This window comes from Botrytis deweyae, assembly GCF_014898535.1.
Source record: "Botrytis deweyae strain B1 chromosome Unknown BDEW_018, whole genome shotgun sequence".
Lineage (NCBI taxonomy): Eukaryota > Fungi > Ascomycota > Leotiomycetes > Helotiales > Sclerotiniaceae > Botrytis > Botrytis deweyae.
In genome coordinates, this window is record NW_024066225.1 from 399637 (window position 1) to 426761 (window position 27125).

Genomic DNA, 27125 nt, shown 5'->3' on the forward strand with positions numbered 1-27125 from the left:
AGGCAAATAAATGATGGGAATCCATACGCGATGAGGCAACCGAGATATATAAAAAATCATCCAGTTATTTCTGCAGCTCTCCTTTTCTTGGATGGTTGGACTTTAAAAGTTCAAACTAGGTTGAACACCCTTCCCCATCGTGATCTGGCTTAAACTCAACGTCCTTGCATCACCATTCCCAGTGTCGACAGTCAGTCTTGAACTGCCGCTTCCGTAACCCTTTCCAGTCCCAAAAACTTCATCTCCAAAGTTCTGACCTCCTAATTCTTCTTTAGGGGTTTGAAAAAATTCGGAACCTGCTGCGTATGCGTCATCATCACTTTCCACGCCAAAGCCTTCAGATGTGCCTTTGGACGATGATGTGGTATCAAGAATAGGGCCACCTCCAGTAGCAGAGTCAGGGGTGGGGTATGATGTGGATGCTATCGAAGGATAAGAAGCCATTTGTCGTTGTAAGGTGAGGACAATGCTTTCAAGTTGTTCGCGAGCTGATTGTTCCGCCAAGAACATATTTGTTAAATTGTTGTAGTGCTCCATTGTTAAATGGGCATCTTTTTGAATGGTAGGAGAGCTAGATGGAAGACCTCGAATAGTAGTCGAGGTTGAAAGAGGTCGACCAGTGGTGTGGGAGCTGCTTAAGTGCACACGTTCATCTGTCGTTGCGGCATATGGAGCTTGCATTGTATCATCAAAATCAGGGTGGTAAGAATTATGAGACGATGATGTTGGGCGGTGAGGATTATTATTCGAGAGTCGGCTCTGAGCTCCAAATTCGTGCCAATGTCGATGCCGGGGTAAGCCTGGTAAAGTCGTTTCTGAATTATCAGTTGGAGGACGACGAGCAGAAGAGCTGCGATCTCTCTTGCATCCTTTGGGGGGATCTTGAAGTGTGACATTGTCTCCATTTTCGTTTAGTCGCCGATGAATCTGAAATACCGTCTTCTCCATTTCGACCAATCTAGACTCGATACGATCAACTCTTGTTGCCAGGTCGGCAGCCTGGGTGATCTTCATGCCACTCAATCCACTCAGATGACCAAAATTGAAAGGCTGTGGCTGGTCCTGAGAATCTATTAATCGTGGACTTTCCGGTTCATTTATTGACCTAGGCTCCTCCACTTCCGCTTTGTCTGATGATAATGGAGATAATGGCCCTGGATCGTAGCTGGCTCTCCAATAACGAATTTCATCGCTCCGACGTCTATCGATTCCTCCCGCAATTCTTGCGGCTTCACGCAATTGACCAAGAGACCTTGAACGCCTGTTTGGGTGACTGCTAATTGTAACTGCCATTCCAATTGAACCAGGAAGCGCCTCGTCAGAGGGAGCTTTACTGCTTTTAGCTTGAGCACTTGCAGGTCGTGGCGAGAGCCCTGTCCAATTCACATATCCTGGTGTTTTATCTGGAGTGTATAGTCTCCCCGTTGTAAGCCTCGTTCTTGTCGTTGTGCTTTGTGTTTGTGTGGATATACGGTTTGGGTCCCGCTCTGTGTTAAGCTGTTCCTTCAAGCTGGTATCTACGAAAGGAGAATGCGATCGGAGGGCTCGATTAAACTCATTGATCGGCATGGAAGTAGATCGTTTGGGTGAGGTCGCGGTGTTCAGTGGACTTCGGCTGAGCGCAGATGGGTCCTACAAATTATTAGACAAGAGTAACGTAACGCAACATGCCTCTACTCACGCTGCGGTGATGCTGTTCACTCTGCAGAGCACCAACGCCCTGCTTTTTATTTGCAGCATCCTTCTTTTTCTTGCCAAATATTTTGCCAAACACTCCTTTGAAAGTCGACTTCTTTCGCGCCGGCTTCGAGAGTACTGACCCTGATGGTCTGCCAACAGGCGATGAGCTCCTTGGAACGCTGTAATCCTCTGTCCTACGTGAGGGGGCATTATATGACGGCCGATCGGATGGTAAAGGGGTGGTTCCTATTCGCCTGGGCGGTTCGATATAACTGCCAGTCCCCATCTCTCCATGTGCCAGAGCACTATCGCGGCCAGAAATGGCGGACCCCCTCATAACTTTTTCGATTCCATCAGAATTGAGAGATCCAAGAGGCGTTGCTATACCAGTTCCTGGAGAGCGAATGGGAAATTCGTCGTCGTCCTGGATGGGGATAGGAGCAGAAATCTTTCCACGAATGGTCGAAGCGGTATTTGTTCGACCTGAAGTTTCCGTCTTCCAGGTCCCGGCCTTTGTAAATTTACTCATTTTACTGAGAGCCGGATATTAGAACGGGTCCTTCAGTCTGCCTGTATTCATAAGTGGGTCGAGGATGAAGGATAAATCTATTGTGACAGTGGATTGTTTGATAGATGTGGAACGACTCCTAGGCATATTCGCAAGTTCCGAACGACGAGAAGTTTGAAGAGTCTCAGTGGTTTCCCCAGTCGAATTAGATGTTAAAATTTCATCATGGCTCCTCAGGGTTGAATGTACGGCAGTCGAGTATAAATGTGAGTATATATATTATCTCTCTGCCCTCTCTCTCTCTCTCACTCTTTTAAGCAACTCCGTACTATTCAATGAAATGGGTCAATGGGTCCCTTTACCCAGGGAACTTTATCGATCCAGGGCGCATCACACGTATCATATATTCTGCGACAGAAGTAAGCTACTGACAAGGAGCGACCATGAAACAAGATAAATGACAAGAAGGAAAATTGAAAGGACGGGGAGATCGATTCAAGAATAGAACTAAAAGATTCAAACCAAACCCACAATGGTAAGGTTGAATGGAATGATCGTTTTCATCCCTGTTGAGGCGGCTGTATGGAGCATTGAAGCATTGAAGCATTGAAGCATTGAAGCATGCATTGAAGTGGGAGGGAGGGAGGAGGTGGGTTGAAAAGATTGGTAATAATACGAATATCTTCCAGTATCTCGCAGTATCTGAGCCAGCATCTCCCAGCGTTTCTTAGTATTTTGTAGATTTTTTTATTACATTTTTTAGCATTTCTTTGCATTTCTTCGCCTTCTTCGCATCTCCTGTAAAATGTATTGACAAGAACAAGGAAGAAGATATTGTACCAACCTACTCGAGAAGCGACTGCACGAAATAGTAAGGGTAGTATGAATAGTATGAATAGTATGAATAGTATGAATAGTATGAATAGCTTGAATAGTGTGCTTAAAGCTAGGAACCTAGGAAGGTATGAGTTGTTGTCTGCAATGCACAAGAATTTTACCCCACGAAGGCTTGAAGCTCGAATGCTCAACTCGAGAGGGGTTTGGTTAATTAATCAATCAATCATATCAATTATATCAATCACATCATACATATATCCATATATCCATACATACACATTCATCCTACTTCCTACATACATATCTCCATCCATCCATACATACTCATCGCCCATCAACTGGAATTCAACATTTTAACTACTCAAGACGAACACAGTTAGACAAGTACATGTCAAAAGTGGAAATCCGAAAAAGGGAGAATCATGTACCGAAGAAGAAGACGAAGAAGAAGCAGAAAACAAGCTAAAAAGATCTTTAAAGAAATAAGAAACCAGCTAATAATAATAATCTCAATGAATCAAATCAATCACCGAATCACCATAATCTTCCGCGGTATAGCTTTACCTACCTAGGTCGAACCAAACCATGCGAAAATTCCTTTTTCTTTCCGTTGATGAACGAACTCACAACATCATCCGAAAAGAGTTAACGTCCCCCGGGAGAGAAAGGATAGCAATCCTTATTCGTGCTTGGTGCCGCGAATCCACTGTGTTTGCTTTTGAGCCTTTCTATCTTTGAATGAGGGAGAGAGGAGAATACTTGTGATTGATGGATGATGAGTGATGGATGATGGATGCGGATGGCGGGTGGAGCATTGGTGATAGTCTATTCATGCAGGGTGTGTTGGAGGTTAAGTGGTTATGGATGTAGCAACCTTATCATGGTTAGTATGACTGGTATGGATGTTATGGATGTTAATCATATTATGAATATGTTCTGTAAGTGGAAGTGGAAGTACCAAGCAAGTACTACTCGACTAAATTAAAATTCAACCCCTTCATCCAAAGCGAGATACTTAGTATTATTACTATCGTCCCTATGTAAATCCTGTCTATGCCAATCCTGTAAATCCTGTAAATCTCTTTACATAGCGACGAACTACTTACTTACTCTCAGGTAATAAAATATTGAAGTTACTCACACATATACTCATACTCACACTCCATAAAACAAAATCACACCTCCTATTCCACCCTCCAAAATCACAATCACAATCACAATCAACAAACCTACATCTTCACCAAACTCTATATACATACATACATGCTTCCCTCTACCTAGATATCCCAAGATACTATTCGCAGCACAAACTCAAAGCACAAAGACCACACTATCTCAGATAACGGTTAAGTTGAACATGCACCTCACTGCACCTGCACCTCACCCATCCATCCATTATCCCTCCCACCTTGCATAGTATACCTTACATAGTATACTATGCTCTAGATATACTCTCAAAAGATCCTCCTTCTTCCCACCCCATGGGATACATAAGACAGCGCCAAGCAGTCCTCCATACTCCATACAGATAGCTACCTACCTACCTACGAGCCTACCTACCTATAAAGCAGTATGTATCGCATAAATATCCAGGGGATGCGTTCGAGCTCGTATCTCCAACCGACGAATGAATGAATAAACCCTTTCAATTCTCAATTCTCAATCCTAAATTCTCAATTCTAAATCCTGCAGCAAACAGACAGACTCAAGATAATCTTTTATCTCTTATAAAAAAATACAAGCAGAGTTACGAATTACAATTACAGTATGTCCTCTGTATATAGGTAGTAAGATTACACATTCAAGAAAATCCTATAACTACATAGCATAAAATACTATACCATACCACACCATACCAACAATCCTCCCTCCATTCATGCTACTGCATACTGGTATATCTCTCAAATCTCGACTTGATGTATCCATATCCATATCCATATCCATATCCATCTAGCATACCTACCGATACCGATACCGTACAACCCAAGGTTACTGAAGAGAATAATGGATAGATATACTAGCTACCTAGCCTAGGTATATATATATTTACCCGAATTTACATACTCACAATACCTACACATACGATACATGACATCTTCCTATTCTTCCCATTCTCCAAAGCAAACAACACAAACCCCAATGATCCGCGGCCCCAGCGGCATAGCACAGAAAATGAATTACCACCTACTCCATACCTAGAAAACATACACACACTATCAAAACCGATCAATAGCGCCAGTCCAGTATCGCTCATAAAAATAAAAAAATAAAAAAACCCCTCCTAGCTCCTAGCTCCTAGCTCCTAGCTCCTAATCAACCGCAACCGCGACAAAAAGGTTCTCAAGAGTGGGTTGCCTCGGTGCTTAGCTACCTCCGTTACATATTACATTGCATACTGTACATCTAGATCTATCCCCCAAACGAGCAAGTCCGAAAATGCAAAAACGGGAACTCAATCTCCAATTCGCGATTAGCTTTTTCCTGCACGCACGCACGCGGCATAAATCTATCTTTCGTAAACTTTTTAGCCTGCCTGCGCGCGCTTCGAAGGAGGATATCATATCATATCATTATTATCATATCATGTCATGTCAAACATTGCATTCGACACTAAAAGTTCAACCCCCCGTATGCATCCCCACAATTTTCTCAATCGTTGGAGATGCGATAGGTCATGTCGTCTTCATACTTTCCATGCAATATACAGATGTGACAGCTAACGCCGCCATCCATAATCAAAATTTGGGGGTCTTTGACTCTTTGACAAGAGAGAAAAAAAACGGGTTGATTATCAAGTCTTTTTGGAGATGGCACCAGTGGATTTCGTGAAAAGGTTCTCGGTACGAAGCACACCTTGGGATCCGTGCCACTGCCAAACTCTACATGAAACTACAGGGGGTCCTTGAGATCGAGTTCGTCATTCGTCTGATGCACACCCTCTTCTCGAAAGGGAAAGATCAAAATCGCGTGGCACGACAGCGATGGTGTTTATGGACACTTTTGTGGGTCGTCAGCAAAGACCAAAAAGAAATGCGAGGAGCGAAAAGCTTCCGAGGCACATCCTCCAAGCTCCATGCGTAACTGCACTGCATAATTTCGTTCATGGATCTCAAACTTTGGGACGGGAACTAGAGTGCCATTGAAGGCGTAACGGTTTTTGGATTTTTCGACCGAAATCCTAATTGATTGATGGTCATTACGAGTTCAACTCCGCTACGGATGGGTATCGTAAGTCGGCATTTTCTTCCAGAAAGTCCATCCATCGTTTGAGAAATTTACTACCTCTGCATCGATCATACATCAATTGTCAGCATATGGTCTCAACCAGATTGGATCAAGGAAATAAATATATACAGAGTATAAGAAGGTGAAAAGGAGGTCTGAACTTACCTCGAGACAGTTTCCGAATCACCAATGATTGTCAGTGAGCGTCGTGGTCGGGTCATAGCGACTAGATTTTGCAGGTTATATCAGTTGCATGATCATGATTTCCTCATTATTACTTGTGCATAGATATTTGGAAGTGCAAATGCTTAGCATTCGTTGTGTGAGGTCGATTATCAAACATGCTATAGCCCAAGAACCGTTTGATTTGGTTTGCGGGAGATCTGCTTTAACAGTGATCATGCTGGGATGCGGGAGCGGGTGTTTAACGAAATTCATGCAAAGAAGGGTTCAATGGTTCTAGAAGTAGAGAACAGATGAAGAAATTCATGCAAAAGGGAGGACGTACCGTTCAATCTGCGCCTCTCTCCTAAAAATCCCACTTCGCGTTCGCTGTTACTTCGAACGAGGGAAACAATGATTGCTTCTTTTTCCCTTCCTTGAAACCCATCAACACTGCCCAGTTCGATGCCGGGAAAGGCCTCCTTCATCGACCGAGACATTAATGCGAGCTTTTTGGGTTAGTATTACTTCAGAGGAAAGATTATGAGGCACAAAAAAACTGCTATCATTCTCACCTGAGCGTTGTATGGCGTTACAACTGCAATATCCTCTGGCTTCAACCCAGCATCGACAAGATTCTGGACATGTCGTCTCACGAGAACCGCTTCCATTTCGTTACTTTTACTTTCACCTAACATTCCCTTGCCGGCTTTCTTATCAACACTCTCCTCTTCGCTCTTTTCCGGGAAGTCACCACCCTGAGTGTCGAAGAATATCAGGGGCTCAATAGTATCCTCTGTTTCTTCAACATCATAAGGTAGTTCTGTGAGAAGTCTTGCCTTAACTGCTTCAGCTGCGACAAGTTTTGATTCATATAACTCGTCCGAGGGAAATCTCATGATCTTTTCATGCATGCGGTATTGTGTAGTAAGCATGACTTTGATTCCAGTGCCATGTAATTTTAGTAATCGGTCAAACAGAGTGGTCTCCAAAGTCATCCCCTTAATGATACCCTCTGTCTCTGTGTCTTGTGATTTCGTTTTAGTCTTGGAATTTAGTGATTTGATTGTTGGGGGCAACTGGAGATGATCTCCGGCAAGAACAACTTTACTAGCTGATAGCAAAGGTACCCAACATTGAGCTTCCAAAGCTTGACTATAGCATAAGAAGTTAGTAATCATCTTCTAAAGGGGAATCGCTGAGAAAAACGAGAGACGATCAGAAAAAGAGAAAAACATGACATAGATGATTGGAATTGGATGCCGCAAATTCAGAGAAAACATTACACTCTTACCTCGCTTCATCAATGATCACAACGTCAAATTTCTCATCCCTCAGTTGAAATCCTCCAGCACCATGCAAGGTTGCAAGTACGACTTTTGAACTGCCCACTAAAGTATTGACACATTTCCTTTCCCGTTCTCGAAACTCTTTACGAAGTTCCTTGAGATCGCCATATATAGCTTTTCGTTCTCTGCCACTCTTGGTCTTTTTTATTGAAGCTTGTTTGGTATCCATTTCTTTTCGTACATCTTGCACAATCGCAGCCGCTTCTGAAGTCTGTGTAAGGACATCAAGAGAATGATTGACAACTGATGGCAAAAGTCTCGCTGGATGACCCAGGCGTACAATAGGTACCTTATGTGGTGCAAGTCGCTCAACAATATTATCCACGGATATATTGGATGGCCCACACACCAAGACTCTGAGATTCTGCTTGAGCATCTGCAGAATAAGTTCAATCAAGGTATGGGTTTTACCAGTCTATCAACTGTTAGCAAGTTTCTCGAGCGACGTGATTCCTCTATCTATTATTCTTGACATTTTGATAACGATCCGTTGAAACTGATTGTATTTTGCATGATTCAAAAAATTGCAACCACAGTGCCATCATCCATTAATGTGGAGATATTTGATAGTACTTTGAAATGACCCGCTGAATGCCAGAAAAGAAATCTAGGATACTCACTCCAGGTGGCCCATGAATCAAAGCCATCTCTCTCGAAGCAAGTGCAAACTTAATGGCATGCTTTTGACTATCATTTAAACTTGGATCCAGCCACTCAATTCCCGTATCCCCCAGGTTTTCTGGAACTGGTGAAGGTGATGACAATCCAAATAAAACCCTCACGAAATTCGAATATTCCGCTTCTTGCATCTTCCCCAATTTTCCCATGGTACCATTCATTCTAAGTTACCAATTAGCAACCCACCCTATTCTCCTCTCACTCAATCGGCTATCAATCCAACAGATCAAATCAACATAGAATAAACAAACCTTTTGTACGTGACATCATTTGCGAGCTTGACCACCCAACACCTTTTCATACCCCCAACATTCTCCTCGCCCTTCCCATTCTCATCCAGCGCAACCCACACCGCACTCCTCCCTACTTTCGTCACCACACCTCTACTCCCCTTCTCCTCTAACTCTTTGACTTCCCTCTTCTTTGCACTACCACTGGGCTGTTCACTAACCGCCACAATATCGCCAACCCGTATCCCATGTTCTTGTAATTCACCTTCTCCCGAGCCCCCACTACCACCTTTACCTTTGGCTCCAGAGCCAGAACTAGAAGTTGCCGGATCGGGACCCAACTCAACAACGGTTTTTCCTCCCAATCCCGTTCTTTGAGATATCAAAACGAGATTTGTAATAGCAAGACCAGCTCGTTGAAGGGAAGTGGGTGAGGTTCCAGTTATGAGGGTCGAAGTTTCGGACAGCTCGGATTGAAGTTCTTGGTCCAAGAGGTGGAGTTGAGTTGTACAGAAGGATGGAACATCTACTGGTTTTAGAGTAAGAGCCATGATTTTACTCGAAATTGTTGACAGGTGGGTGTGTAGAGGAATTCTGTTTGCGAGGTGTAGAGGTTGGGTAACTAGCACGTGTAGTGGGTATCTCCTGTTTAGGTAAGGGAAGTGGCTACCAGGTAAGTTTTTATCTCGACCCTTTCCTGTTTGAGAGTGTCAAAGAATGATTCGAGAATTCGACGACAAACAGAATAAAAATTGTTGTTCATTATCGAGACCAAAAGTCTCAGGGGATGAGAGGGGGTTGAGGTTGAGGACTTTAAATTTCAAAATTGTGGTTGCGTCAAGTCACACGTGACTTTGAGATGTTATCGATAGATATGCTGTTGATACCTACCTACCTAGGTATGCACTCAAAATTATCACCTACCGGTACACATTTTCTTCCGTCACTCGTTTGCACACTCACTGGGATCGTGTGATGTTTCATCAGAGTATTTCGCCTTTTCATGGTAATTAATAACGGAGGAGAGTTTCCTCAAATCAGTGATTTTTGACCTACTTCGGAGAGCAATTATCCCGTTCCATCTCGTTATGACACAACTTCCCTTTTCTCTTCATTAATCCTTGGATTCTTGACAATATAAAGTATTACAAGAATCACCAGCGTGACTCTATTATGATATTGATTTCTAATTCTCGATCTTTCCCGTCGTTCGTCACATGCCCCGCCCAATCAAAGCTCCCGAGGTCATTCTTCATATCAAAAAGTCTCCGAGTCGGGCGGACTTTTCTCCTTCGATAGTCTCCACCTAGAAAATAAGTCCCCTTTTAATTCCCTCTGTTTTCAATATCAGTATATATTGTGGTAAATCTACTTCTTTGCGGTCCATCTTTTCTATTCCGAGTCAACTCTACTCTCTATACTTTCTCCGTTCCTAAACAAAGATGGAATCTAAATTCGCCACCAAGGTTCCAGCAACAATGCGTGCACTCGCTCTCTCCAAGTTTGGAAAACCAGATACATACGACATAGCAACCATTCCAACTCCGAAAATCACGCATGAAAATGATATATTGATCAAAGTGGAAGCGGCTAGTGTCAATCCTATCGATGTCAAGATGGCTGGCGGGTATGCAAAGATGATGTTCGATGTTAAGTACGTACTTTCTCTACCGTGACATAGATGGATGAAGGAAGTCAATCCTATGATGAGGAATGTGAGAATGAGACTATATCAGGTAATCATAGTCCACGCTATGTCTGAGATATTCTCATGCGCACGAGATGGTCATTTTATCCAGCCTTGCGAATGATTCACACCCTTCAAGATCTCCTGGAATGTGTATTGTCATGAAATTCAGGAGAACGGATGTAATTCTGCTGCAATTCCAGGCGATCTTGCATCGACTTTCGCTTTCTCTGTGTTATCTCTACTTTTTTCTGATATTTTCCAGGTTCCCCTACTTGATGGGCTACGATGTATCGGGTACTGTTGTCTCCACTGGTTCTTCCGTCACCCACGTCAAGCCTGGCGACGCAGTCTACTCTCGCGTACCTGAACGTCATCGTGGAACCATTGGTATGCGCTGTCTCTTTTTTCGTTTTCCGGTCGTTGGACCCCCCTCTTCCCAGCTTTGAAAAGTACTCCGGTGTTTAATTAACATAATTGACTTCCTATTTAAGCACAATACTGTCTCTCGACTTCTGCAGCTGTAGCTCAAAAGCCATCATCCCTTTCTCATTCCGAAGCTGCCGCTGTGCCACTCGCAGCACTGACAGCCTATCAATCTGTACTCCGAGCAGACAGTCAGTTGCCAGGCGGATTAAAAGGTAAGACTGTACTTATCCCTGCTGGTATGAGTGGAACGGGTAGTATCGCTGTTCAGCTCGCCAAGAATGTGTTTGGAGCCGGGAGGGTCATCACCACTTTGAGTACAGGAAAGATAGGTAGAGCAGAGGAATTGTTAGGGAAGGGAATTGAAACAGTAGATTATACGAAAGAAGATGTCGTCAAGGCAATAGGGAAAGAGAGTGTAGATTTTCTCTTCGACACAACATCCTGCTCACTTTCTCTTGGTTCTCTTGTTAAAAAGGGGGGAGTCATAGTCTCCATTTCTATGATACCCGGTGGCACCAATACTATCGAGCGTATGAGTCGCCATACTGCTGGGGTATCTGAAGGAGGTGTCAAGGTCAAATTAAGTTGGTGGATGGTCAAAATTATGGATTTCTTAGATTGGAGTTTAAGAAAGTGGGCCAGTTGGAACGGGAGAAGCTATAGCTATCTGATGATGGAACCAAGTCGGGAGGACTTGGAAAGGCTAGGAGAGTTGGTTAAAGAAGGAAAGCTCAGACCGATTGTAGGCTCTGAAGTTAAGCTTGAGGACATTGATGGTATTAGAAAAGGTTGTCAAGAGGTTTTTGCTGGGAAGGGTGGAATTGGGAAATTTGTTATTACTCCTTGAAAGGTTGTCGGCACTTGAGGAGTAGATCAATAATGCACTATGAGCTTCGTTATTTGAAGAATAGCTCGAATCACAACAAGATATTTGAACTCGTCCCATCGCTCTTAAAAGTACATATCTCATCATGTCTTTCCGTCTCTGAAGATCTATCATCTTATTATGCGCTCAACAGTTTCACCGAGACAATGGGGCGTGTCAGAAACAATGTCTGCTTTGGGCAATTCGCCAATCCCAGACGCACATCACTTATGAAGAATGTGTATTTTTGAAAGACCAAATTTTGATAAAACACTTAGAAATTGCGAATTGGGAATTCTTTGGGGGAAGCGGGGGGGAAGGGGGGTTAATGAGATTTAGGGGTATGTGGATGGAAGTTTTTGAGATAGAAAGATCAAAATCGTATCGAATTCAGAGTGCTTATATCTGATATGATTCTTACAAAATGTATAGGTGTAAATGAGGAAGTTTTGGGAAGAAGTTATGAATGGAAAAGAAAAAAATTGACTATGATCATCATACATACTATACTGTATGTAAGAGTTCTGGCCCCTGCTCAATGTATATATAACGCTTTTCCAACTAAAATATATAATTATTCAGCTTTTTATATTTTAGTTTATTTATAAATATATAAAATAAAATTGAATATAGTATTATAAAAAGATTTAGAATTATTCAAATTATACAAAAAAATATATCATTTATTTTTAAATATTTTTTTAATAATATTTTAAAAAGATTAAAATTGGAAATTCAAAAAAGTTTGAAAAATTCGCTTATTTTGTATAGGAAAAATATTATATGTTAAAATTTTTGGAAAAATTTGATTTCAATATTATATAACTATTCAACAAAAATAGTGAAAAATATTTCAAATAATTTTTTATATTTCAATTCTGATTATTTATTGATTCTAATTTTTTGAAAAAGAAAATATAAAGATTTGAATGAAATAATCGATATAATAATTTGTATAAAAAAACCTCATTTTCGCAGGGATTTTATCACATTTGTCACAGGAATGCGGTGAGCAGGGGCCAGAACTCTTATATACACTCTGTACATGAAAAAGTAAAAAGTATCAGTTCGCACAACCAACAACATGAAAAAAATGATGCGTTCGCCGGGAATCGAACCCGGGGCCCATCGAAGTTGTGATCGCACTCTTCTGATGAGAGAAGGGACAGATGGCAACGATGGATTTTACCACTAAACCACAAACGCTGTTATTTGATTGGTTGATGTTCCTCTCAATGATCTTTGAGTATATATTAATGTGTGCGGATGTGTAATTGGATGAAAAAATGGAATCAAAACTCTTTCTTTGTTTGGTGGGGGCCATGAGGTGGATATAAGAAGTGGGGTTGGAGAGGGGGCGGGGCTTTGTTTTAGCGACCTCGGGAGTGAAATTGATGGGTTGGCGTGTTTGGGAGATTTTTTACTTTGGGGATTATGTTAGTGGATGGAGGATGTAGGTTTTCTATGATATGGAGTGAGTAGATGAGAGGGAAAGATGGGTTTCGGTCTCGAGAATTTGATGGGTTTGTTTATGGGTGATTGGTGAGATGGAGCTGTTCATGCGATGCTGCTAATTTATTTTGCGGGTCTGAAGTTTGGTTGTATGAATGAGGTGAGCGTGAGGAGTAATCAATTGTGTAAGTCTCATTCTGCAAATTATTCCAGGTAGTATAGTATCAGGAACCATCATCTCAGTATTCCCGTCAATGTTGAATGATTACGTCTGAACCTCCCCAAAAGAACCGATGCAGTCAAAACTGGGATTGTTCTTCTTGGAAAAGAACCTGAAGTGTGAGCTGAATTTCTGGTGGTGGTTTTCTGGTCTTATACTCACGTATAGGATCTCTTCTTTTGTGGGAGGATTAATGCCGTGCCTGGAATTGATTCTTCTATTCCGATGGGGGCCGTTACGTATGGAATTGCAACTATGGAAGAATATCGAGATTCCGGACGTATGCAATCCGGTGCATCTGTATTGAGCAGTCGATCCAGCGCGTTTGCAGAATTTTGTTGCTAGGGTTTCTAGTCTCAGAAAGGAGGTAAGTATTGTTTTGTCTGGAAATGAGCGGGATATGTTTATTGAGCTTACGTTCGAAAGGAAGCTTTTGTGACGAAGATTTACCTTTCAAGTAGACTTCATGTAAATATCTCCTCGCTCTTATTCTAATATTTCTCGAGCTACTTCTCCCCCTTCTCCCCCTCCATTCGTGCCGCCTCATGTGCTTTCCTCCATGCTTTGCGCCGCGCTCCTTCAAGGAGCTCTCGTCTCTCATCCGAATCATCAGAGTTCCACCACTTTTCCTCCCAATCAAGCAACTTTCCAGGAAAGAACTCCTTTACAAGAGCGTTACCTCGCCCGCGATGCTTTTGCTCAAATTCCATTATCGTCCACATCACTTTCGGCTCTGCAAAGACTTCCGGAATAACCTGGTCTTCATTTCCACTGCTAACGAGCTCGATGGGTAGACCATGCGCTGCGGGAGTCCGCGGTACGCTCGCGACTATCAAGTTTTGCGCCATACCCAATCCACCGACGGCGAGCAGATACCATGAGTCTGTTTTGATGCCACAGCATGTGATTAACAATACCAACCAGAAGACAGCTAGGATAGAAGTATAGATACGCGTGGATAGTAAATCAGGGGCCTTTCCAGTAGCTAGATCTTCCATGTCTAAGCCATGCTGAGTACCCAGAATTACTATCACGTGTTTATTTCCATTGCCTATCGTCACAGCTACATCCTTCTCTCTGGTTGCCGCGGACCATTTTTCTTGACGCCATTGGGGTAGGGAGGCGGAAAGGTAGGCTAGTAATGCTCCGATGGCAGTGGCAAGAAATATTCCCCAGTTGGAGTGAAGACCCCACGGGATTGCCGCGATACCTAATTGTAGCAGTGAAACAAAGAGACCACTCCACCAGGCCCAATCACGAGATGGTAGACCTGGAACCGCACCATCAATCCATTTAAAAACAGCAATACACAGCGCGGCATCGGATCGACCCAACGTCACAGTGGGTTCAGTAGACTTCTGAATCGCTGATGAACCCGAAGAAATAGCTTTAGTATGACTATTCTCCTCATCACAACGCACACGCGGACGCAGAAGTCGCTCCTTAACATCGCCAGGCATCCAGAAATTATAATCCTTGATGAATCTCCCCAGCAGCCATGACTTGTTCTCGCGACAGTATCCATTCTTCAGATTAATTACCTTCAGCGAGATCTCTGGTGGACAGCGCACTAACAGCTTGTTTTCGCCAACAGCGACTACAACGGCGGAAACGGCATATGCAACCCAACCGAAGGAGAAAGCGATAGGTGTGAATGTCCTACCGGTGAGACAGGCCAGAGCGAGGAGAATAACGTCACCGCCGACGATGAGGAGGACGGAGAAGACATCGCCGGGATTCTTCCACTGCTCGAGAAATTGCGTGTTGATATCGTCTGGAACATCCGACATTGCAGGAGAGAATCAATTGTTATCGAAAGGGGTGCGGATACAGGTGATTGCAGTTCCAATGAGACAAATGGTGTAGAGGTAGTATAAAGCTGTGTCGAAAAGTATCCAGTTACACAGCATAGTAAGCGTATGTTGAAATTCTCACTGAAGCAGGATTATGATTGATCTTGACCAATCAGATATCTTGCACTCTCTGATTCGAGGTAGAAAGTCGTTTTCACCAATCAACTTATTATTATTCTAGAGCCCGCTTTGGCTCATCAAGTTCTGATTTGCTAAATTTGGTCCCAAAGTTTTGCAGGGGAGCATTGAAGCTCATTGAAACACCAAAAGACCAAGCTCATAAATCTAAGCAGATGGATATAACGGCCCATCAGGCTCGTAGGAGACCGGTAGTTGATAAGATCCGGCCCCATAGTTCGGATTTTGCGGGGCTATAAGACTATTTCTGTTGCGGACTGGACGACTTTGTCCGGAAGCCCTGTACGGCACACAGTACATGTTATAGAACCTCGGATCGCTCTTCCCTTTATGCCTCATTTGGACATACATGACGCGATAACCAAACACAATCCGTACCTGGTATTTCAACACTGGTTCGCTATTACTCCACGGATTAGGTATCATGAGGCCCTCAACATTGCATTTTATGAGCTTGATATGTACTGCTTTCAGCCAATCCCCGTAACTATAAGTCATGGGCATCGAGCCTTGCTGTAAGATCTTGTAGGGTGTCGGTGTTGTGCTGGTTCGCGGGGTACGGTTCTCGTCGACGATGCAGGATAGGACTCGCAAGTGGTGGATGTGTCCTTGTTTAAGTAGATCGTCTAGTGGCGCATTCTCTTCTTTTTCGATATACGCCTCATCTTGATGATCCTCTTCATCTGAATCATCGTCGTTCTCATTCACTTTGTTCATAAGAGAGACGAAATTTTTCAACAAATCGTAATTGAACTCAAAGTTTCGCCACACAAGGTCAGAAGCCATAGGGGGTATGGAGCCCTAATATGAGGAAGCTTGTTAGTTATCTCTGATAGAATGCACCACAAAACTTATAACATGATGGGATGCAGTTACCTTGGATCCAAACCATTTTATTTTCCTTTCCCTGGGGTAATCGCTTAACCATCCACGCAAGGGTTCTACTCCATAACTATGCCTAAATAGCTGATACCTCTGGTCTACCCACACATTGTCATCTGCCGACCATTTCTTCAATCGCTCTTGTGCACGATAACCGACGTTGAAGATTGAGCGACTAGATACAGGAAGTTTCCATCCTGTCGATGGATTCCAAGCACCATTTGCAACGATTTGCCATTTCTTTTCACTCCTGGAATATTTGAAGAAGAGGAAGTACATTCACCCTGTATAATTAGAAAGAGGTTTAGCAACTTCGACCGCTGTGCTCATATCACCAACCTTCCCTACAAAGACGGCCTGAATACTTCCAGGCCGGCTCCATGGTCCAGCGAGGTCGCCGTTGTGAACACATCGCCCTGAATAATTCATGAGCTTGAGCATAGAGACTGTTCTTTTCACACCTTTCCGGCCAGCAGTCGCAACCGGTCTCGAGCCTATTAACATGGGCTTATGGTTCACAGGAATCATGGTCGCATTTATGATATGTGGCTGAGAATGGGTCATGAAGTTGATATTGTGGCTCGTACTGTAAGAGCCTGGCGATGTGACATAGAACGGGGAGTGATCAACATGATGACCAACCCATTCCCACCTACCTCCGAAATCCATCTCTGGAGGCTGATTGGTCGTGGAAGCAACCTTCGCTTCATCGTGAGGGAACCGTGGAATTATTCCAGATGTGGTATCCAACGGGATGTCGCTACCAGTAACTCCGCCAATAGATAGCCACCCCCATGAGCCAATACTTGGTGTCGCTCCTGTCTTCCGGGCCAAATCATTGAACATGAAAGAAGGATCGTGGTTCTTTTTGAATGGGTCGATTACTAGGTTAAATATCCCCATGATGCTGTAGACAACGTCAATAGACTTAGTCGATGTTCGCATAAACATGCTCCTCCACACGCCTGTGTACTTTATCGCCAGAGGGGAGTTTAAGAATGCTGCCCGTAGCGCTAGTCTTGGTGCACTACCGGCCTTGAGCGTCATTCCATCGAGAACGCTAATTTCTGGACAGCCTAACGGCTTGATTTGAGAAAAATTCACATCAGCCATGTCGATTAGGTCTTTGAGAGGAATGAGGCAGCAAACGTCCCCAGGCGAGATTCTTGGCGCGGGTCTTGCGGCTATCACCGGTTGAAACTTCCACTCGACGGGTGGTACTTTGGAAATATACGTCACATTTCTCTTAGAGTTTGGCCACAACACGCAAACAAAGGTCTTCCTGTTAAGGATCGCTTCTTGAAGGGTCCAAGCTCTTTCCATCCACGGGCTAACTTGATCGGTGTGCTTAACACAGCCAGCTCCGCCGACCATAACAATGACATTGTTCGCGTGCCGGTAGATATCGGCCATCATTGATATCTGAAACTTCGTCTCGTTGTCCTTCCTATCCGGTTGGTCGATACAGCAAAGATCGAGCCATATGTAATTGGAACCTTGCATCTTGGCAGCATTTGCCATTTGGTCCAGGCCAATCCAACTAAGATTCACCAGTCTTAGTCCTGTTCCGTCATACAGAGGATCAAATTCTACCCCAAACAAGTCCGTGTCAATCATAGCGTTCATTTGAAGTTCAACCTCAGGGGAAGGATTCCAGACATGGCTGATTGCTGTGTACTTGATGCGAGACATAGGAAGATTTTTGAGCTTGCGTGCTGCATTATGTCCAAATCTTATGTCGGGAAATTCAACGATATTCAGAACTGGAAGGCTCAGCGTGAGACCCTTGACTTCAATAAGACGAAATGCGCCCTCTGTGCGATTTCTTCCTCCTTTGAAATTGTCATAATTTAGTGGGGTTGCTGGTACTTTAGTACCCTGCGGGAAAGTGAAGAGTGTAATGTGTTGTGCCATAGCACCGAGCTCATGAGAAGAATCGGGCGAAAATATAAATATTTTAATGTTCGTACGTTGAACAAGAGTCACAAATTACACTGACCGCGAGTGAGCTTTCTTTGAACAAAATAGCCTCAAAGTAAACTCAAGTAAGAAGCGAGAATTGACTTCTGTGTAGCACTAAAGATTAATCGCCAACCACAGAATAAGTTGACAGTGTCTCTTTAAGTTTCTTTCAAAAATACTGAGTTGAATGTAGAAAGCTGCAGCTATCTAAAATAAGAAAACGCCGTTGTATAGAAGTAAATCAATTGGTGGTATATGTCAATCAATAGGTAGTCATAAGTCTGACATGCATCTGCAGGTAGGATTGATCGAAGGTGGTGGGGTCTGAGTATAGCTGAAATACGACCCATATCTGTCAATGCTAGTCCATAAAACATATAGCCGCAAATGACGAAAGCTACCGTTGTATGGAAGTAAATCAATAGGCAGTTTTGAATCTGACATGCATCTGCAGCGTTGGATAGCTGTCCACTACGGAGTGCTGATTGCCGATACACAGGCAAACAGTGGATAGGAAGAAGATTTAAAAGAGTTCCAAAATCCTGCAAATGAATTGAAAATTAACCATCATATTAGTCGAGTGTCGGCTAGATCTTCAATTCTTTATCTCGGGATACCAACGTTTCCCGTGGCGACTGCTATTGCGCATCGTGTTTTTACCATGACTTCCTCCAGTCCATTCTGGGAGAACATCTTCCTTTCTGTTCGAGCGGCGTCTAGATTATTCGCAGCAAGTAGTACTGGTAAGTTCTGTGAGAATTACAGATTTCGTCGGACTGATAGCTGATCATTATACTTGAGTAGGCCTCATCATTTCCGTTATAGTCTTGTACTATCTTTCCAAATCCAACGCCGATGGGTTGGACCTCGAGCCGTTCAAAGATCCCACTTTTGTGGCCATTCTGCTCGTAGCTCATTTCTGTGGCTACTTGAAGCTCCCTGATATCAGTCTGGCCAGCGATAGTCCAGAAGCGTCTCGTCCGAAAACATCTGGCACAAACTTTGTCTTTTGCGGGGCGATTTTGTATCTACTCCATACCCTCCGCCTCAACTTAGTAGATTTAGACCCATTTCACAACCCAGCACTCCTTATAGGTCTCGTATTTGCTTATACGAAGGGCTATCTGAGATTTCCCGAAAGCAGTTCAGCTGAGGAGAATCCAGAAGTGTCTGAGTTCAAGAAGTCTCTACCGGCCATCGAAGCAGTGGCTACACGTTTAGCACCCTACGTCAAAAGCGAGTCTTCTAAATTTGTAAAACTTTTTAGCTTGTCTTGAAAATCTTACTGGATCTAACTCTAGCAGTTGGCTCGTTGGTGGTTTTACTAACGTATAGTTCCATCCATTATGGACTCGCACTTCCCTTGCGACCATGGATCCATGTCTCCCTCCTTGCAGGCATAGCCACCATTGGCTTCTTTGCACCAACTGCAAAGTTTTATGGTCCATTTCGCTTCGGTTATCTAGAATACTCAGAACACATCTCTCGATTGTATAAACTCCTCGACTGGTGGTGCTGTGTTGCACTCTTCCTATTTCCCTACTTGACATCTTTCCATGGGGATATACCCGATTTCATAACGTGTGTCCAAAACGTGACTTTTTTTGATCTAATCAACTTTTTGCTAAATCTGATACGAAAACAATTCAATTGCTTCCAATTCAATCAATATAACTCCAAATTGAAAAAACTTTGTATCATAATATAGATCTCAATTGATAGAATCTACAAATAAAATTTGAATAGAATCGATCAAAAGCTTATTGAATTGAAGGTGGTTGAATGAATTTCAATTTTCGAAAGTTTAAAAACCTGAAAACTATTTTAAAAATCATAATTTCATTCAATCACTTCCAATTCAATGAATTCTTGATTAATTCTATTCAAATTTTATTTATAGATTTTATCAATTGAGATCTATATTATGATACAAAGTTTTTTCAATTTGGAGTTATATTGATTGAATTACATTTTCCAATTTTCCAATTTCGATTAGGTGATATTGAAAAAGGTGCTTTTTCTTTTGGACACACGTTATGAAATCGGGTGTATGTTCTATTTAATGCTCCTGCCAATTGTGAGTCTCAGTACCGTCGCTATGTTAGTAGCTGCATGGATCTATGTATATGTCGAATATCGCAAACAGCTGCTTGCTGTTACGCACGCAGTTGCAGCTGATCTCTCTCGCATCACTATCGCCGCCTCTTCTACAAGTGAATTTGCGTCAAAAGTATCCGAGTACGATAAACAGTTATTTGAGGCTGCGAAAACCGCCAAACGCGACTCCTTGAAAGCCACAGCAATTCGAATCACAGACTTCTTTGTATGCGGAACTACTGCCTGGGCCTCATTTGCAGAGATTACAGAGGGAGCGCGACGAATAACAAGCAAGACCAATGCTATCGTAGAAGCAGCAACCAATGTGGAGGACGCAGAGAAACCGGACCATGCTCCTGGAGATGACGATGGTGAAGATGAAGAGGACGAAAGCCAGACGCAAAAACTCTCGCGCGAATTACGAGAACACGCAGAGGTAACTTCAGCAAAGGTGGAAGATGTGTTATTAAGAGTCGAAGCTGCCCAGGCAAAGGTCCGCGAGTGCGATAACGCTCGAAAGCAAGACATTGCTGCACGTGCCATTGCCGAAAAATACGCAACGGCTGCCAGTGATGCGGTAGTAAGGCTAGATATAAGTTTGACAGACTCTCTAAATGAGTCTCTGGCAGTAGTAGCTGCGGCAGAGAGAGCACGAATATTGGCTGATCAAGCTATCACTTCTGCGACATATGGAGAGATGGCGACAGCTAGAGGAACTGCAGCTTCTGTAAGAACTGAGGCTTTCACTGCTGAGCTTTCGGTGGAGAGAGGTCGTAGGGCCATGGATACCGCCCGTGCGATCCTTCTCGGATGGCTACAAGGAAAGTAGAACAGAGAACCACCAGGGAAAACATTCTTTGAACGTATATAGTTACGATAGGGAAAAGACTAGATGGAGAACAAGCCGTTGCAGTCATAGTGCCTGGGGATAGTCGCGTTGAATTGTAGATAATGTACGTACGTGCGTAAACTTTGGGGAAATTTTTTGAATCTGATATCTAATTAATAATGGTATTGTGATTGATCAAAAGTTGTCAGATCACAGGATTAAACATAATTATCCGAAATTGCACCAGGCGACCCAATCACCCGCACAAGAGCTCTTCGACTTCCGAGATCCACGGGCTCTCGTTGTAGATTCTAAGGAACAATTGAGTCCTTTTAATTCAGTTCTTGCAGGTAGTCTGCAACAGAAACAAGATGATTCGACAAGCGTGTGCGCCGGAGATCGAACCTAGAGATTGAATGTAGGGTATCCGAACGAAATTGTAATATAAGGATAGGGGCGAAGAAGAGAAGACAAACAATTATTCACCTCCCTCATGACGATACTGGCTCTGCAAGCTGATAGCTTTATATACCTCCCTGCTCTGTTGAATTCTTCTATAAACCTAGGCTACCTAGTCAGAGGGAATATGATATTTTCCCCGTATATGTTGCTAAAGCGCTGGAGAGAAAAGTAGTAAATCGTGTGATTGGGAATTGAGACTAAATATCCCGTCGAATAATGAGAATTAGGGAATTTGATGAAGGCATTTGCTGATATCTAAAGAAGGTTGTTATGTTACGAGCATGTTCGGCGAGAATGTCACCATTCGTAATATTGGTGCCGAATGCATCGATCTATGAAAAGCTAGGCTGAAAATGTCTCCATAACAATAAATGAACTAACTCTCGTCCTCAGTGTCTTTGTCCTCAGTTTCTTAGTCCTTCCTCTTTAACTCCTGAAAATCAGACAATAATAATCGTCGTGAAGACTCCGGCAAACCCGATCGATCCAGTAACATATTGAACGCCTCATCTCCAGGGTCGCGAAACCACAACTGAGTACCTTTTAAGTATGGCTTGATAGAAACTTCCTTCAAAAGAGTATTGATGGCGCTTTCTGTCACTATCGCATCAGGTTTGCCAGGTTTGCTTGACAGAACTGCTATAAGTGCCGTTGGCGTGCATTCTGGGATGAATTCTAGCATTCCCTTTTCATCCAGTCCAGGGCTGCTCAATCGTTTCAACAGTTGATGTAAGATAATCTGGTACTCTGTGTTTTCATCGGAAAGTTGAGAACAGATGCTGCCAAAACAGGAGGCACTGAGTATCAAATCTGGTCGTGCTTCTAACGTAAGCTGAGCGAGAGAGGACCCATGTACCATGGAACGCCGAACGGCACGATCCGTCAAACTTGCGTGAAAAATACGTCGTAGAAGTATATCGAACAACTGACAATGCAGTCCCTCGTCAGCTGCAAAATATTTGAAAGAAACTGTCTCGAGCAGTTTTTCCGTGATTGTAGTTTTTGGCTGTAACTCCAAGACCTTCAATATAGTACTTATTGTGTTGTCCGAGCCACGATTTTCCTTGTATAGAGTTTCAATGACCTCAGCAGAGATTGTTATCGAAGGTCTTTTTTCCATAAGGATATCGAATTTTTGTTTATCGCTTAATGCGGCCACCAGAGCTTTCTCTGACAAAGGTGCGTTTGGCCAACGATCAAGCACTTGTTCCATGATCCACGCCCGAGATTCACAGGCTTGGTAGACAGTTTCATTCGATAATTCCAATGATTCTAGCGCTTTAGATAGCAAGTTGACTATAATCGGTGATATGTGATCAATGTAGCGGAGATAATGATTACCTAGAGCTGCCCGTAATATATCATCTGTAATTTCCACAAGGTTGCTCGAACATAAGATCTCGTCTACTACCTGATCCGCGGCATCTGAATGTATGTTTCCCACCAACTGCCAGGTCAATCTAATACTCGGGTTACAGGAAAGTAGAAGTTTAAGTCCGCTAAGGCTTGGTTGTTGGTAACTTCCTATGGCTACGGTAAATAACTCCTGACCGATAGCCACTTCGGGGCAGTATCTTAGGAGAACTGCCATGAAATCGCTCGCCATAAACTCGCCAAAATCTAGATAATAATTGTCATATGCCTTCTCAAAATCTGAAATAGAGAAATTTCGAATAGTGGGGTCGTGTTGGAGCAGGGTTTTGATCACATCGTCCTCCTCTCTAAGCCAATAATTTCCAATTGTCCATAATATCGTTTCGTCCGATATTTTCAAAGCCGGGGCTTTTTGGAGCAAGAACTCGATAAAAGGAATTTTGTTTGTATCGTTTTGCATTGCGGCCCTCAGGGCCAGTTCGGATATCAAAGATGAAGGATCTGATGAGTTCAAATCTTCGACAATGTATTGGGCTAATTCAGAAGGCTTGTTTCCATCATATTTTTGAAGAGCAATTAGCAACGACCGGGATTTTACCAAATCGGGATTTAGCGGAAGTAATAAATCGAGACACAATCGAGTATTGGACCAAGATTCAGTCTCAGAAGTGAAAAGACATTCGAGGGTGTCGGTTGTTACGGATAATGAAGAATTTCGTTCGAGAAGCAGTTTGAGGATCCGAGGTCCTCCACTGAATATTAATCTTAATAACATGTCCGAATACTGGAAATCCGATGAATAGTCGAGCAACAAGTTTAATACTCGGCTGTTGGCCTGCGAATCGAGCTTATGATATATTCCCCTTACCTCATTCCCTTTCCCCAGAGCCACTTCCAGTAAAGGTTCTACAGTTGGCAAACTAGTATGCTGTAAGAACAAACGAAGAATATCTGGTCGCTGAGCTCTAATAGCCGCGCAAAGTGGTGATTGTTCAAATTTATCGGTTAATATTTTTGCTCCATGAGAAAGTAAATAAGAGACGAGCTCCATATGATTGCCAATGCATGCATGTGAAAGCCCTGGTCCGAGAAGATCATCTGTGAGATTTATATCCCAACCTTTGCACAAATAGCTTTCTACTGTCTCTCGGAGGTCATACTGACAGGCTAGGAAAAAAGCTGTTGGCTCCGAACCAATAAATAACGATCCTTGGCCTCCGGTTAATATATGGGTAAAAGAATCTTGGCTTGCAGGTTCGTAGTAGTTCATTGAATATGCCCATGCTTCGAAAGGGGTTACTTTCCCGTGCGTCTTAGAAGACCAGAATTCGGATAATATCTCCACAAGCGGCGATTTCTGTCTCAAACTACCCGCCTGAGAACAATGAATCATCCAAGACTCAGTCCCATAAGATTTGAAGTTGTATTTCTGACCGCCTCTGACCCGGCGCCGGCCTCTCACATAATAGTCTGACGGACTGCGACGTCCACTTTGGTCATTTAAGTAAGAGACACAATCAGCGGCAATTATAGCATTTGCATGTTGAAACTCATATTCTACCAAGGTCTGAAGAAACTCTTTCACAGAAAAGTGAATTATTCTAAAATTTCGGGTCTCTGGATCCAACTCAATGAATGTGGAACATAAATCCAGAATGTCTTTTGCAGATAGCTTTAATGTGGCCTTGTAGTTAATTGCCGAAAGAAACGCAGAGGCCTTAAAGATTTCATCGTGATATCCGTACAGGAGAAAGCAAAATATCTTTTGAATGATACCTATTCTCTCACGGTTTTGTCCCTGAAGCAGGGAATTGTACAGCTTTTCATAGGCTTCTTTGAGATCTGAAGGTACCGTTTTCAAATCTTCAACAAACGTGGCGGGGTTTTTAGCCTTCATTCCCATGATATACTTCAGGGACAGGTGCACCCAGAGGAACCTGACTTGTTAATAAAACCTGTACCAACGGGAAAGATTCTAGAGATTCTTACATTCCGTCTGATCTTTCCTCTAAGATTGACTCCATGTCACGCTTTATATCCTCCGGGATTGGTTTAGAAAGCGTGTCCTCTACATCCTGCACACGACTTGTAATGAACTTCTTAATGTCTTCATAATTGTTCCTTGCAACAACGATTTCAGCGCGATGAGGAAAAGTTTTATGTAAGAGATCGTGTATGTTGACGTGATCTCGGCTCGATATAAAAATCTTTGCCACTGCACCCTGTAACCCATCAAGTATTTGTTTCAAAGAGACTAATAAGTCCGATCGAACATCATCATCCTCAAGCTCGTCAAAACCATCGATTATGATATTCGTCTGTCGAAATTCGCTAATGATATCAGTAAGCAGCGTGATGCAATCCTCTTTATGGAGACTAGAGATATCTCGAAGCATGTCATATTTTGCAACAACGGGCTGCAGCAGGAGCTCATTATCCTGAATTGCGAGCTGTTTGAGTAGGGATCTCAAAATCGTCTCTGCGGATTTGGTATGTTCCACCCGACGGGTATTATTGATATAGAAGAATGCTGTACGCTCCTGGTCATTCGTGCAGATTTTGAGTAAATGAGATATGATGATAAACCTAAATTATCTGTCAGAGATTTCTGCACGTATCAAATGCGAAAATTTGGAGTGGCTACACCAAATTAGACTTTCCTGCACCCATTTTGCCACGGAGCCAAAAAAGTCTCGATTTCTGGGACTGCCGCCATTTTTTCCAATCCGAGTGATCAAGGATCCATTCCCCAGTCCCACCCAGGGGTTTATATTCCTGATGATGATCCATGTGCAATATTGGCGAAACCCAATTCAAGACACTCGAGTATCTATCTCTATCAATGTTCAAAGCCACATCCAAAACCTGTTGCATCTGACTGCCGATCTGGGCAATTGGCTTTGAGACTTTGAGATTGATGTCTTCGAGTAGTTCGAGTAGCACCTTTCTGTCACTACTATGCAATATTGCCTCAACTTCTGCCGACTTTTTCTGGATCGTACTCGACATTTCTTTGAGTTTGTTAGGCACTAGACTTTGTATGCCATGTGTAATTTTGCCTTGCTTCCAGAAATTGTAGATAGCCATTTGGTAGAGAATGACTGCTGTGTATAATGACACTATCTTGCTTTTGACTGCCTCATCAACCTCATCTGGGGTTCCAGACATGTTGAGATACAAGTTTTCAATCAGAGCATACCGGGTTATCAAATTCGCAATTGGCTCTTGATCAATTGCCATGTCCCTGATTTCATTGTATACGACAGCTCTCTGTTCCGAGTCAGTTAATAATTGCAAGATACATAGACAATCATACGTACTTCGACGAAGAATTGCACGAATCCCCAAACTAACGCTGCAGCTTTGGTAGGATCGAGAGCAGCCAGCTGGTTGCCGGGGTCCTTGAAAACTTTCACCCATTGAACGATGCGTTTTATGACATCTCGAAAATAAAAACTTTCATGGCCTGAACCTTCCTTGTATTTCCACTGTCTTCCTAGAACTTTCTCCTGGAGTGAGACCAAGTGCTCGGATATGGCGTCAGCTAAGCTCGTGGATTTTTTGTTTTCGGTGCCACTCTTATTCAAAATGTTTTGGTTGTTGCCTTGACACTCCAGAATCGCTTCATCATATTCACTTTTGTGAGCTTTCCAGTCTGCGGACTGCTGGGCTTTGTCCAATGCTTCTTGCCATAGGTCGAGCTTAGCTTGCAATTTAGGCGGCCTAACTTCGTTTGCAGTTGTGTCATTTCGGTCAATCTGATCTTGTTTTTTGGTAGCAGCAGTGGAGCTGGCAAGGGTATGAACTTTTTTCTGTGATGGCTCAGGCTTCTTCTTATCACTTGATCTGAATTTTTCCTTAAAGCTCCTTGCGAAGCGATGTCTGAAATTGGGCTTGATAAGTTTATCGTCGGGATTCATTCTAGCAATGATTTTGTAGTAATCTTCAGGATTTTTCCGTCACCGAAAATCAAGACTGTCGACACGATTAACAAGTGTTTGCAGTTTCATTTCATTGAGAATCCAGCTGAACGAGGTCAGGCAAGGAATCACCTGCTGACACGTTGATGCACCAGTCTTTACCTGATAAGGCAGTAAAGAGGTTTGAGCTGTACTTTCAGAATGGTCAACGGGAGCATGGATTACAACAATTATCCACGGTTTGGGATCGTTGCATATTTTCGCCTAATCAACCAATAGGTTAATA

At 43.0% G+C, this 27125-nt stretch overlaps 7 protein-coding genes across 7 annotated transcripts; 2 read left to right on the top strand and 5 right to left on the bottom strand.

The window, feature by feature from the left end:
- Positions 1-102: 102 nt before the first annotated feature.
- Positions 103-2209, bottom strand: EAE98_007620 (uncharacterized protein; the record flags this gene model as incomplete). The annotated part of the gene is made up of 2 exons (XM_038955243.1): positions 103-1632; positions 1682-2209. The coding sequence occupies 2 exons, from the start codon at positions 2207-2209 to the stop codon at positions 103-105; spliced, it is 2058 nt and encodes a 685-aa protein (XP_038808421.1).
- A 3483-nt stretch (positions 2210-5692) lies between these two features.
- Positions 5693-9444, bottom strand: EAE98_007621 (uncharacterized protein). The gene is made up of 7 exons (XM_038955244.1): positions 8691-9444; positions 8382-8601; positions 7707-8176; positions 6988-7567; positions 6759-6921; positions 6416-6476; positions 5693-6309 (listed from the first exon to the last, which is right to left on the bottom strand). Exons 1-7 carry the CDS (start codon positions 9218-9220, stop codon positions 6222-6224), a joined length of 2112 nt encoding a protein of 703 aa, XP_038808422.1. The 5' UTR covers positions 9221-9444; the 3' UTR covers positions 5693-6221.
- A 667-nt stretch (positions 9445-10111) lies between these two features.
- EAE98_007622 (uncharacterized protein) lies at positions 10112-11632 on the top strand (the record flags this gene model as incomplete). Its single annotated transcript, XM_038955245.1, has 3 exons — positions 10112-10323; positions 10622-10746; positions 10851-11632. The coding sequence occupies 3 exons, from the start codon at positions 10112-10114 to the stop codon at positions 11630-11632; spliced, it is 1119 nt and encodes a 372-aa protein (XP_038808423.1).
- A 2196-nt stretch (positions 11633-13828) lies between these two features.
- On the bottom strand, positions 13829-15112 carry EAE98_007623 (uncharacterized protein; the record flags this gene model as incomplete). Its single annotated transcript, XM_038955246.1, has 1 exon — positions 13829-15112. One exon carries the CDS (start codon positions 15110-15112, stop codon positions 13829-13831), a length of 1284 nt encoding a protein of 427 aa, XP_038808424.1.
- A 348-nt stretch (positions 15113-15460) lies between these two features.
- On the bottom strand, positions 15461-18109 carry EAE98_007624 (uncharacterized protein; the record flags this gene model as incomplete). The annotated part of the gene is made up of 3 exons (XM_038955247.1): positions 15461-16114; positions 16190-16445; positions 16479-18109. 3 exons carry the CDS (start codon positions 18107-18109, stop codon positions 15461-15463), a joined length of 2541 nt encoding a protein of 846 aa, XP_038808425.1.
- A 709-nt stretch (positions 18110-18818) lies between these two features.
- On the top strand, positions 18819-21083 carry EAE98_007625 (uncharacterized protein; the record flags this gene model as incomplete). The annotated part of the gene is made up of 3 exons (XM_038955248.1): positions 18819-18900; positions 18962-19410; positions 20304-21083. 3 exons carry the CDS (start codon positions 18819-18821, stop codon positions 21081-21083), a joined length of 1311 nt encoding a protein of 436 aa, XP_038808426.1.
- Positions 21084-21957: 874 nt separating this feature from the next.
- EAE98_007626 (uncharacterized protein) lies at positions 21958-26839 on the bottom strand (the record flags this gene model as incomplete). The annotated part of the gene is made up of 4 exons (XM_038955249.1): positions 21958-24856; positions 24909-25505; positions 25564-26189; positions 26240-26839. 4 exons carry the CDS (start codon positions 26837-26839, stop codon positions 21958-21960), a joined length of 4722 nt encoding a protein of 1573 aa, XP_038808427.1.
- Positions 26840-27125: the final 286 nt, after the last annotated feature.

What these genes read in the sequence shown, in the direction of transcription:
- EAE98_007621 (XM_038955244.1), bottom strand. Translation starts at nt 9,220, where the DNA reads ATGGCTCTTACTCTAAAACCAGTAGATGTTCCATCCTTCTGTACAACT. An exon ending in GTGATCATTGATGAAGCGAG is followed by an intron (nt 7,568 to 7,706) that starts GTAAGAGTGTAA and finishes CTTATGCTATAG; the next exon opens with TCAAGCTTTGGAAGCTCAAT. An exon ending in GATTCGGAAACTGTCTCGAG is followed by an intron (nt 6,310 to 6,415) that starts GTAAGTTCAGAC and finishes TGATCGATGCAG; the next exon opens with AGGTAGTAAATTTCTCAAAC.